This window comes from Borostomias antarcticus, assembly GCF_949987555.1.
Source record: "Borostomias antarcticus genome assembly, chromosome: 17".
NCBI classification, from domain to species: Eukaryota; Metazoa; Chordata; class Actinopteri; order Stomiiformes; family Stomiidae; genus Borostomias; species Borostomias antarcticus.
Window position 1 is genome coordinate 9,530,491 of NC_140250.1, and position 13,877 is coordinate 9,544,367.

Genomic DNA, 13,877 nt, shown 5'->3' on the forward strand with positions numbered 1-13,877 from the left:
TGCACTCTGCAACAATTTGTTTTTTTGTTGTTTCCAGAGGCACACAGGGCCCAACACTTGTAGACTCATGATCTTGGTATATCATCTGCCAATAGAATCAGGGTGTAAAGAAATCAGTTCTCCAACATGTAAGCTTAAGAAAGAAGCAATGATAGAAAGCCTATACAAATAGCATCATGCAGCATACTGTAGAAAGCATGTTGAACCTAGTAATCCCTCATGTTCCCCAGAATGTGCACTCTTGGTGGGAGCAGGTAATAACAAACAGCGTGTCCGCGACCCAGAGTCTCACCTTTCCCTGAAGTACTAATTAGGACAAACTACAGCGTGAGCCACCCCCTTGAATCTGCCCTCCGAGACAGATATGCTTCCCTTGCGCCGAGAGAGAGGCGAAGAGTATGATGGAGGGGGGGAGGAATATGAAGAGAGATGGAGAGAGAGAGCCAGGGGAAAACAAGAAAGATAGACGGAGGGAGGGAGCAGAGAGAATGTTTGCACTTTTGGGGGTATATATGGACGAGCCGTTTGTAACCGATGCTAGTCGCATTCCCCTCCTCGACTCTATTCCTACATGACAAATGTCTGTTTACTCGTTTCATCATCATGGGGGTTGAAATAATGCATTCTGATGTAGCAAGTCCCCAAATGCCCAGCATGCATCAGCACTTTAATCCCCTGGACCATTTCTCTTTGTTGTTGCACCACCACCACCACCCCCCCCTGTCTCCTCTCGGCTCTGTTCTTGGGCCCCTTGTAGGAACTAATGACATCGTTGCGTCGTATTGCGGGGTGCGAAAAGTGGTACAATGACATAAATCAGAAGTGTTCTCAGTCACACATCCCCCACAAAAAAAGAGTCCATGGAGAGTGTTTGCTAGTATTGTTCTCTCAAGAGGGCCTCATGATGCAAATTAATCTTCTGATTTCTTGTTGTGTTGTCTGAATACTCTTTTGATGTGCAACTCACAGAACAGATCTTGAGCCTATTGCGCGGCAGCCCCGTGTCTTTCTCTGAACCTATGGGCGGCATGCACTTTCAGCACGAAGGCAGTACTGATCTGCCCTTCTCCTTGCACATTACTCGTTTCAAAGGACGGGGCTTGGGGGGGCGGAGCCGGACACCGAGCATGTGAGACGTGTTTTTTCACAGCTCTGTCGTTGTGTGACAAATTTCAATTATAAATAGTCCTTAAATAAAAAAAAAAATGGACATTAGCCGAGTCAGTTTTGTTTGCTTATCAGTTTGACAAACTTTTCTTGCACTTTGAAACCACCAATGTCTTCTGCTAGGCAAAAACACTACTCCACATGTGTAGGCAGCAACTGAACTACCATCGCCACCGCAACCAAGCGCTAGCATGGCTAACTCCACTGATTTACGGGCCTTGCAGACTATACTGGACTCGCTAAAGGAAGACACGTGGCGGAATTGGCATTGGCAACTGACTTGAGAGCTGAAATCAGCTCAGTGCACACTGAGTTGAAGAATGCTACCGAGCCACTGCTGCAGAAAATAAATGACCACGAGCAAACTATCCACAACTTGGAACGTGAGTGATCATAGCAACCAACTTTCATCGCTCGATTCCACCGTCAATGTGCTGAAAGCACAAGTGAAAAGACTTGTTATGGCACCTTTGCACTGTATGTAGCAGCCTGTATGTCCAAGACAAATTTCCCTTGGGACAAATAAATGAATCTTTTGAGGATTTAGAGGGGAGATCGAGGAGGAACAACCTTCGTCTAGTGGGGATACCCGAGAACTCTGAAGGACTGCGTCCAACAGAATTAATCGGTGGTTTACTGAAAGACCTGCTGAAACTGGATGAAGTTCCCCTAGTCGATAGAGCCCATCGCACCCTGCGTGACAAACCTAGGACAGGAGAGCCGCCTCGACCGGTTATCATCAGGGTCCACTACTTCCATGTTCGGAACGAAATTCTATGACGGGCCAACAAAACATCCCGCAACTCCCCCCTGCTTTTCCAGGGCAAGAGACTGTCGGTTTTCCCTGGTTATACCATCACTGTTTCCAAGAAGAGAGCTGCATTTGGAGGGGTGAAGCGCGAGCTGCGAGCCTGCCCTGGTGTCAAATGCGGACTGTTGTTCCCAGCACTCCTTAAAATCACTCTGCCAAATGGAACCACACACACATTTGAGGACCCTGCCGACGTGTCATCATTCGTGGGAAGTAAGCTTCGGAAAGTGGTTCCTCCGGGAGTAGGCTAGGCCTTTTATGGCAAGTTCAGTGCTCATGTCCATGGTGTATCTTTAAATACCGGACTGTTTAACAGTGTACATTTATTATTACTTTGTCACTTGACTTCAGGAGAAGTGAAAAGACTCTTACCCCTCTTAAGCTATTAGTATTACTTAGGTGTGTGTTAGGGTTTACTAGTGATAGTGGGTTATGCGTGCATCCAGTTCATGGTGACGCATCAGCGGGGGGGGGGGGGGGGGGTTGGGTTTGTTTATTTTTTCATTTTTTAAACGTTATTTGTATTGCTTTTTTTATAGCTTGGTCGTCACGATTTGAATTCATTCTCAGAGTATATTTTATAGTGTTAAATATTTTTCACCCAGCACCAGTCTATGAGCCATCCTAATACCTCACAACGTAGCAAAGTACTTGGACATCTCCGACATCTCGGAGCCCATATTGCTTTTTTTCAGGAGACTCACCTTAAACCATATGATCATACAGTACCAGGCTGTGGAAGAGGTGTTACCACTCATCATTTCAGAGTAGATCCAGAGGAGTGGCAATTTTTTATTCATAAATCAGTTAATTTTACTTTCTCAGATGTCTCTTCTGATCAAAATGGTAGATTTGTGCTTGTGTCGGGAAAACTTTATGGTACCCCGATAGTTCTACTCAATGTCTATGGCCCCAATTGGGACAACAGCTGTTTTTTTAGATCAGTATTTTCCTTAATACCTGACCTGTCTGTTGGCTCAATCCATCACTTGATCGCTCATCCACAGAAACGCTTTCAAGCTCTGCTAAAGTTATTCAGTCCTTTATGGACTGAAACCCTAAATGGACTGAAACCCTTCTGGCCAGACGTTTGATTCTACTGAGGTGGAAATCACCCTCTTCGCCATCTCACTTTATGTGGCTAAGGGACATTTTGTATTTTAATAAGATGGAGAAAATAAGATAACCCTAATAAAACATGGGGTCCTTTCCTTAATTATATTAAGGAACACCACATTCTTGATGTCCCATAGAGAATATGTGCTGCCTCTTTGTTTTTAGACATGGCGACATGGGTGCATTCCTTTAAGATGTTTGATCACTGCATTTTCTACTTTTATTTTTTAAGGAACACCACATTCTTTATGTCCCATAGAGAATATGTGCTGCCTCTTTGTTTTTAGACATGGCGACATGGGTGCATTCCTTTAAGATGTTTGATCACTGCATTTTCTACTTTTATTTTTTATTCTGTTGTGCAATCCTTTATGACACTATATTTAATAATGTCTAAAGTCCTGAATAGATGAGCTGTTTATTTGATGGGTTAGACATCCAAGCTATTACTATTTATTTAGCTATTGTTCTGTTTTTTTTGCATTTGGTTCTTTATACTATGCATATTTGTCAATTTATGTTTTGATACGACATTCTGTATACTTATGCCTCTTAAAATCCCAATAAACAAAGTTAAAAAAAAAAAAAAAGGACAGGGCTTGAAAGCTGTGCAAGCGAACGTGGCACATACTCAATTATACAAACACTTGAGAGAGACAAGTGTTTATGCACATACAAGGCCATTATGGAAAGACAGGCTCAGACAGAGAGCAGAATGTTTTATCCGTATGGAGTTTCTCATCCTTTAATGTGAACTCTCCTCAAAGACATGCAATGTTTGAGGAGGTTGTGCCCAACTCACTTTATATCAATGTGCTATTGAGAGCATTCTAACCAGTTCCATCAATGTTTGGTTTGGCAACTTGACTCCTCAGCGCATTGTTATGTTATGTTATGTTATTTTTATTTATAATGCGCCCCCCAACCAACTGCTACATCAGCCCGGGTACAAACAAAACAAAGGTCTGCAGAGACACAAAATAATCAAGAAACTACATTTAAGACACAAGACAAGGACATAAATTATAGATCGTCTGCGACAAAGAGGTGAGTTTGAAGCTGTGCTCTAAAAGAGTCCAGGGTGGTGGTGGACTTGATGTTCAGAGGAAGCTTGTTCCATAGCCCAGGTGCCATCACTGAGAATGCACGGTCTCCCTTTGTGACAAGTTTTGACCGTGGGACCTTCAGGGTCATCTGGTTTTCAGATCTGAGCCGGCGACCAGGCCTGAAGCTGGTAGGTGCATTATTGGTGCTGATCTCATCTTTAAAGGACATGTATGCTAGCTGGGCTCTAAACAGAGCTAAACACATAGTGAAGGATCCAAGCCACCCTGCAGCAGATCTATTTGTATCCTTACCGTCTGGAAGACAGTATCAGTCCATGAGAGCGGTTAGTAGCGGTTCATCATATAGCTGTTAGTGCTGTATGGCTTTTGAATAATCACTAATATGTATTCTAGTCATTGGTTTCATTTATATTCCACTGCTTTATAGCTTTTGAATTACCACTGTATATTCTAATTATAATAGTTTAGTGACATGTTTGTATTGATCACCATGTACAAATTCTCATTGTAATATTGTACTCATCTTTTTATTTTGTTTCTCTTCGTTTTGATGTTGATAGGACATTATATATGGGGTAAAACATTTTTCTTTGTTGGATTTCTCCAAAGGGACAGAAATATAAGATTCTCACTAGATCAACCCATTAAACCATCACTCATTAGCTGTTTAAGGAACAAGAAAGTGTTACGTAAAGTTTTAAATACCGCTCCTAAACACCTACAATAGAAACAACACAGCAAGCTAGTAGACACAGCAGAACAACTCCGTAGACACAAACATGTTGTCCAGTTGGTGTTTTGGCAGTTTGCTTGCTTGTTTTGTCTGCTCTCTTCTTTCTTTATTCCATAACTCCCTATTTTACCACCTGGAAATACAATGTGTTCACGTTTTACCATGAAATTAAATAAAACATCCATGAGGATGCAAAAAATAATGTAAACACCAATGGAGGTGGGGGCAGGAAGAGAAAATGGAGCGTTTAAAGTAGCACATTTGTCAGGGCTCTCCTCCGACGAAAAAGCCTGCTCCCCCCACCTCTTGCTCTTCAGGTCACACCCATGTTCATACTGGACACAAGCATCAGATCTCTGCACAGGTACTCTGGTTCTATTTCACCCTCACACTGGGGTCAAGGAGTCATTTCCATTTACAGTAGCCTTTATATTGCAGGTCCGGGTGCAGTGATTGAGAGACACTGGAGGATAAAGAATGTGCTGATAATCCTGATTAAGATGATAAAATGGGTTGTTAAATGTGTTATTTGTCTCAGTGAAAGCACTTGCGTCCAATGCACACTCAATATAATACAGCGAAAACGCCATGTCAATGATGGGACCATAATCTAATGAGGCTCTCGTTGCACAATTATTGAGTTTTTAATAAAGGTTGTGGTGAGAGTGTAAAATGCCATTGCTATCAATCTGTGTGTTCCCTGTTTAATCAATGTGCCAAGGCCTGTAAAATGTGTGGTGAAATATTTGAGTATAATCTTTAATCCATCATCTGTGAGTAGGACTAAACTCACCGTCAGTGTAGCTGTTTCTGACACACCAGATGGTTTGCTGCACATAATCATCTGGGAACCGTTGGAAACTGTTTGGAAAAGGGCGGTCACTTTCAAAACTACTTAGCAGGTGATTGAATGAAGCATGTCTATCACCGTCTATCATGCGGTAACTTCAACCGCTCCTCGCTATCATCACACCTAACACCCACCCCCCCCCCCACCCCCACCCCCACCCAAAAACGGATCTCTATGGAGAGTAACCAGACTGATTAACGAGAGAAAAAGAATGTGAGCTCACGAAATCAGGATGGTCTCACGAGGCTAGCCGTTTCCCTACACCGAAGATGGAATCACAGAAAAACTTCAAAGGGCAAACACATCCAATAACGTCACGGTACGTGTTTGCCCTTTGCAGACTTTCCGTGTTTTCCATGATTCAGTCTAACGTGTAGGGAAACAGCTGCACTGACAGTGATTTAAAAAAAGGCCTACACACCGAATTTAAGCATTTAATCCAAATAATATCAACTGAAACAAGTATGACTACCCCCCTTTAACTTTAGGACGACATTATCGAACATACAGCAACACATCAGAGGAGAACTTTCAAGTTAACAAGATGGCACTTGTTTTAGCCATAGCACCTGCTTAATTTAATGACTGTCTATCCATACTGTCACAGTCAGATCCCAGTCCCTATTGTCCACTGTCTCTCCCTCTGTTCAGAGAGGAGCCACCTCATGATGTGACCGGATCTGGGGGTGGAGTATGCACCACACCTCACCACTGTGCCTGTGTGTAAATCAACTGTCCTGTGACATCTTTATTCTGGAAATGTTGACAGACGGTGGCCAATAAAGGTGGTGGAGAGCATCTGCAGCAGCCTGGAGGGGAGGCCATCACCATTCACTGACTCACCCTCTCATCTGAAGACAAGGCATTGCCTAACATGTGAGTCTATTATTTTCTGCTATTAGTTTAGAAGGCTGGCCTTGCTGCCAACTAAAATGTCTTTAGACTACCAATAAAGGGAATTCAAACTTATTTCATGTTTAAATGTATCTTATATTGAAACCCATATTGAGAGGGTGGCTGGTTAATATTTCAAAAGCCTACTCCCTACTGTCATGGTTGAAATTGCTTAAAGCTACATGAGATAACTCGGCACTTTGGCGGCCCCTCTGGTCGTGATAAAATCACATTTCCCACAATCTCCCACTCACTCACTGTAGTGATGGGGAAAAAAATATGATAACAAATGCGTGTGGAGCAGACTGGATTGGAACATTGTTGCTACTTAAATGGACTTTCTGGAAGGATGGCTTCAATGCAGGTCAATACAGGTCTTCTTTATTTTATGTGCATGTAGTTTCGTTTCGCGGGGCGCAGTGTTTGTTGTCTTCCTGATATTGTGATATGCAAAATGTGTCACTTCCGTTCATAGGCGTAGTTTTAGGTATGGATGCTATGGACATGTCCATACCAAAGCCACGGAAACACGAATTGTCCCTACCAAAAATAATACAGAGTGAAAACTGTAGTCTTTAATTAGCATTCACAACTTGCGAAAGCAAAACAGTTGGGAATTAAAGGAGAATGCTCGTTGTTGACAACCTGGACCTTATTTACGGCATATTATAAGACGTTTGACTCACCGAGATAACTGTGCGCATGCGTGCTGGAGCAAGTGGGGAAGCTATTTCGTTTCTAAAGACGTTTCTAAAGATCATATTACAGAGGCATGTGAAAAACCACAACAAGCCCTCGCTCTATGTAAGCACAACTAGCGATTCATAAAGACAGATTGATGAAAACAACTGTTTCGCGGCAGAAAATAGATTTTTTAGAAGCTGCATTCTCAGTGACCCGTCCGCCACGAGACGTCTGGTTTGTTTATGCAATTGCATTGTTGCAGCATTGTTGGTACTTAATAGAGCATAATCTGTCAAATTACTCTGTTTCCGTCAATCTAATGGAGATTGTTTATGAAATATTACCCAGTAGCTTCTGGATTCTAGTGTAGTGTGGTGATGAAACTTTGGTGTATAATATGGATGTATGGAGGAGTAACATCAATTGCAACTGATAGGCCAACATGCAACAAGCAAATGCAAGCAAATGTTTATATCTAGTTCTATTGTGACATACAGGACAACACATACTATTACAATGTATCAATCGTGTAGAGTAAATGATTGGTTTGCATTGTCAAGCCTACTAATGAAACTGAAGGAAATCAATCCATACTTAATTACAATGTATTTCCTTGCCTATACAGTAGGACCCCAGTTATCCGAACCCAACGGGACCGAAGGTCGTTCGTATCTCTGAAATGTCCGGATGACTGAAACTTATGTTAAAATGCACCAAATTCAATAAGTGGTATACTTGTTTCATATAGACTCATAATAGACCAATCAATACCCTTAATTACTTGTGAAAATGCATCAAAATTGCAATCAAATAGCCAACTAAACTCATATAGCCTAGCCTATAATAGGCCAACAGTAGCCTAGAATAACATAAACGAATTTCCACTTGAGTGCATGCTTTGATCAAATACAGTACTTTATTCTCAAATGAGGCCTACGCTGCATCGGCTACTGTATTCACAGAACAAAATGGTATAGCCTTAAAACAACCCAACATTAGAACAATTAGAGCAAATGATAATTAATTAATTAATTAATTAAATGACAGACAAGTTGTCGTGTCTTAGGCTATTGCAGCCTAAACAACCGATGTAGGCTAACGTGGCCTAGGCTGTAGGCTATTATTGAACAAATACAGTAGGCCTAGTAGGCTAATCTACATGTTTACAACACATCTGTGTTCCTGAAGTCCATTAACTGGGAACGAAAAATGACTCGATACTACTCTGCTTCAGGTTGCTGACGCGCTTTCTGGCTACCAAGGAATGCAGCTCTCGCAAAGCAGACTCGTTTGCGTTTTGCGCTCGACATTAAAGTAACAAAGAAATGAAACGTGACAGTACAGCCTACAGGCAACATGTAGGTCTACATACAGTTCTGTATTTATTCACAGTAGGATACAGTACGTGTTTATTATGACAGATTTAATGCAAGTAGGCCTACAGTACTGTAATGAATATCCTACCAGTAACCAGATAACAGGCTCCAAAAAAAAGTTTTTTAAGCCTGTCCGGTAGACCGGGAGGTTCGGATCTCTGAAGTTCGGATGAGTGGGGTCCTACTGTACATGATTTGTTGGTCTTTGCAGGTCTAGTATATACCTATTCTAGTTGTGCGTAAGCTTAATTGCAAAGGCTTCATTAAATGCTAATATTAGCCTATTTCAAGAGGGACCTATAATCATACACATGAAGCGCAAAAGCCTGGTCCAATGCATCATCGCTGAGTCGTGACCATAATGATTCACGGCACAGGTGCCCCGCCTCAAGACCAGTAGCCAGGGGAGGCGTGTGATTAGTAGCGCTCCCCCCCTGATGCATGGCCCTCTGTATTAAAACCTAAACTCCTGCTCGCATTCCCTCCAGGGTTTATTAAGGGAGGCCGGTTGCCATAGCGACTGGCGGGCAGGATATCGCCGGGGATACGGTGTAATGGGTCTCCCGGCTCAGCTCGGCCTGCTCCTGTGGAAGAACTTCACTCTCCGGAAGAGGCAAAAGGTACCGGCGCGCCCTCCCTGCAAATCAACCCTACCCCACACTGCCCCGGAGGTGTTGAACAAGGATACGCTCGCATCACACACTGCTGTTAGCAAGGACAGCAGAAGCAGCAGTCTTACCGGGGAGAAGTTCAGTGGGAGTGGGATTTGCTGGGGGAAGATGGTCTGGTACCGGAGAGAGACGCCTTAATTCCCTCTGCTGGAGTGTCACCTTCAATTCTCCAAGATTGATCAATTTTGCGTGTCATGCCGCATGCCTGTATTTCCCTTTTGCCGAAGCCAGTATGGTCTTATGGATGTGGATGGGGCTTGAGGTTGGCTATGTTAAAACATGTTCCTTAAGGCCAAGCCCACTCCCAGTCCGGCCCATGATTGTACAACATGTTGAGTCAGAGAGCTCTGTACGATGAGTGTGGTTACACAAACCTTAATTTCATCTAAACTTGCAATGAGTGCTTGATTGCTGTCAATCAAGGATGGCATGAAGTTGAGATCAGCATCATTACAAACAGTCTCAGGTGCTTTGATGACTGCATGCTGGATAACTATTGTGAGGTGTCTTAACAAACCAAGGTTTCAAGGTTGTTTATTTGTCATATGTTCAAGATACGGCTACCATGTACAACAAAATGCTTGTAAACTGCAGTTAGAATATGCTGCACCTGCCTAGCCTGCCTTTTTGTTCACAAAAACCTTATCTGTTTGAGGTCCATGTGACGCTTAAGTTTGCTAGAGACTTAAATCTTATGTCTGGAATTGATAGCCTAGCATTGCCATCCTGATCATGTGAGTTCACATTCTGCTCTTCACAGATCAGTCAGGACTTCTCCCTATTGACATTGATTTCCAGAAATTACAAAATAAATGGGCCAATCAGGAATTGTGTTCTGACTGCTGTTCTGCCTCCAGTAGACCGTAGCCCCTGATTGGTTCCCATAGTTGATGCGTGAAAATGAAATACAGGCCGCTAGCAAAACAATTTCCCATAGCAACGACCAGTAACGTTAATGTTAGTAGAATAAACACAGGTTTACTGTCTAAGGACCAAAACGTTTAATAAAGTTCTCCCGCAGAGATGAAAGATAGTGTGTGGGAGTTTTTCTTCTACAGTAGAATGAACGCAGCCATAAGTGCATTTATTGCAGAAATAGTCTCAATAACAACAATTAAAACGAGAACAAGAGTATGCACTAGCGGTAATCTTTTTGCAAGGACGTCTGGCTTCCAGACTATGGAATCGCTACAAAGCTGTTGGAACATAAATTGGTCATGGTTTGTTGCCAGATTACAAAACACGCACACACACGTTCTTTTGTGAGTCATTCTATGAGACCACCACGTTGGACAGCAGCCGCGTTTCAGGGCCTGGTCTAGGCCAAGGTTCAGTGGTCATTATCTCTTTTCCCTGGCTGATTCCCCTAACCACAGTAATTAGCACCTCACCTCGCCCCCCCCCCCCACACACACACACACCCAGTCTCACACACAAATGTAATGTACCGGCTAATGATGCATGCTGGATATAATAGTCTGATGTCACACACCAGCCCTCAATGACAGGATAGGGACTAAAAAGAATGAACAACATGTGGATCAGAGCTTGTTGTCATAGAGACTTTAGTCTACTGGCTTGAATTGCAATTGTTTGCTTGTTACAAAGAGACTTTGCAGGTTTGATGTAGAATTAATTCTTTTGTTGAGCTGTTGGTCACATTTCCGGCTTTGCCATGGTGATACTTAAAGGAATAGTAAAGGGAAAATGCATGTTTAGCTCTGTTTTAGGGTTATTTTTGATCATATACAATGATTCAGATCAAAACGTTGACAAAGCTAGCATTTTCGATAAAGTTGATAATTGCTCTACCACCGTTTTGGTCATACAATGGATGTGGATGGGCATCTTGAAAAATCATTCAAAAACATGTTAAACTCTCGATTTCAAAGACAAGAAACTCACCTAGGTGTGAGTTGGTGTTCTGGCATATAATTCGCCATAAAGTAAGATTCTAGTTCATCTGGAAAGGCTTTTTTAAAATATTTAGCATCAAACTATTTAGTCGCAGCACATACTGTGTAAACTTCCGCTTTAACTGATTCCGAAATTACACAATGCCCTGATCTCGCGGTAGGCGACGTCCGTGGATTCCGGCTCAACTTCCTTATTTGAAAAGCTAGCCTCAACAACAAGACAGGCTCGTGCGAAGCATTTGTTTGGGATCTCAACAATGACACGCTTTTGTGACAATATTGCCACTAGCGTTGCCAATTGTGGCAAAATCCGTTCATCTGTAACTTGTCATAGACTTCCCTACAACGATCCCGCAAGATTGAAGTTGTGGTTAGAATCTCTTTACATGGACGTAAACACACCCGTGGATATTCTTCGGGTCTTAGATCACTGTGTGTGCGCTTTGCATTTTGAGGACAAATGTTATAAGCCTAGGCTATTCTCGAAGAAATCTCCCAAAAGGGTCTTCCTCAAACGTGATGCTGTTCCGACTTTACATAGAGGAACGACAGAAGACGAACGAGTGGAAGAACTTGAGGTAAGTTCTTATTGCCAGCTGTGTGTGTGTGTGGGCCCGTGTGTGTGTTGAAGCATAATAATAATAATAATCCCTTTGCTAAGACTAACTTTAGAAAAATAGAATTGTAAGAAGTGGTCTTACAGCATGAAATTATCAAAACTGTAGTTTGATAATTTATTCGCTTGGACATAAATACTAGTGGTAAAAGGAGGACTCACTTTCAACAGGCAAGGAGTCAGACTCATGGACCGAAAGGTTTGCCATGTCAGCTGTTAGCAACAGGTCCCACTCGGTACAGCACAAACTTTCCTCTTCGTTGGGCATCTGTCGGCAATGTTTGCAAACACACCACCAAACACCCGTGGTTCGTGGTATAGCGACAGCTTCATCGACCGTCTTTGGCTCTGCGGTTCGGTGAGCCTCCATCTCTTCCATTTGCTGTAGTTCCTCCTCACTATATTCAGGCTCGAAACGATAAGCGCTGCCGTCAAAGTCTAATTCCTAGCGATCAAATTCATACTCTTCTAGATCAACCATTTTTATAAGCGTTTTCTGAACTGTAGCCTAGGGCTTCCTTTTCTGTGAGCTAAAGAGTAGCGTGAGCAGTGAGCAAACAAGCTAGCCTAGCTAACGTAAACAATACCTACCGTAAGTAGTTCCGCTTCCTGAATCCCCTCTGCGGATTGATCTACACATCTACAACGGTCGCGTAAATACAAGTCAATGGATTTGATAAAATGATAAATAAAACCCTACAGGATTCATACTTTGCGGCGAATTTGATGTCAGAACACCAACGGACACCAATTACACCCTCGGTGAGCTTCTTGTCTTTGAAATCGAGGGTTTAACATGTTTTTGAATGATTTTTCAAGATGCCCATCCACATCCATTGTATGACCAAAACGGTGGTAGAGCAATTATCAACTTTCTCGTGCTTTGCTTTTGGAAAGTTTTAGCTTATTTGTGCACTTAATGGGATGTTTCTGACTAATTCGGGCACATCTGAGACTCTGTGCTAGCTCTGGTCCAATTACTGTAGCTGCGATGCTAGCGGAGAATGGAATGTATTGGGAGTCTAGAGCATAGCATCCAAACCTCCCCCAAACACCTTTAAACGTTTAAATTGTCACACTAAGGATATGCCTTTGGTAGTATATCTGAACATTGTAGTGATTGTTGGAGTCCGAGCACTTCTAAACGTGAAATGTACCACACCAGCATGGAACAAAAGATACTTTATAAGTCAGCTTTCATCAAAGATTTGACTGTAATTGATAACTAGAATAAAATGTGATGGTCTGTTAATCCTTTTTTGCCCATGAAATGTTCTCACATTAATTCTGTTGACTGCATGACAAAGGCATGATGTAACAGAAACCCTGAATAGAGTCTGAAAATGATGAAAGACACACTACATAATGTGCACAGAATTTCAATAGTTTGGGCTAAAAACAACATGAAAAATGGGTACTGGCAAGCAGTCGGTAGTTAACAAAGGACAATAGGGTTTCTGGAGGGCTAGTGGAGGTTAATGACCAATTATATGAATGTCTCACCAAGCATTTTAGGATTTCATAATGGCATGAAACCGATTTTATGGTTCAGCATTTCACATAATTTCATAGAGAGAGATTATCTAGTCACAAAAGACGGTAGTGTCCAGTGGAACATGAGAGCTCAGTGATGAGAAAGCCCCCATGATCTCTCTCTCTCTCTCTCTCTCTCTGCCTCTCTCTCTCTCTCTCTCTCTCTCTCTCTCTCTCCCTCTCTCGCCTTCTCCGTGTCTGTTCCCTTGACTACATAATAATATTTCCCACTGGTGGTGAAGCTATATCCTCTCTGACACATTACTCATGGGGACACCTTTGAGAAATAGATGTGATTTCATATTGATAGTTTGCATTAATCTACAGTAGCATGTAGGGGTTGTAAACAACTGTTGATCCTACACCACCTAAGATACACAGTTACCACACACCCTCTAGAACTTACCTGACCCTGCACACAGACTGCCACTGGAGGTTCTGTC

At 42.4% G+C, this 13,877-nt stretch overlaps 1 protein-coding gene across 1 annotated transcript in view; it reads left to right on the top strand.

Annotated features, from left to right (window-relative positions):
- Window positions 1–9,252: 9,252 nt before the first annotated feature.
- Window positions 9,253–13,877, top strand: part of LOC311320254 (phospholipid-transporting ATPase ABCA1) — a gene marked incomplete at both ends in the record, with an annotated part of 445,813 nt that continues 441,188 nt past the window's right edge. The window contains one exon of the mRNA XM_084451987.1: window positions 9,253–9,318. Within this exon, the coding sequence (XP_084308113.1) occupies window positions 9,253–9,318 (66 nt within the window). The remainder of the gene's footprint in view (window positions 9,319–13,877) is intronic.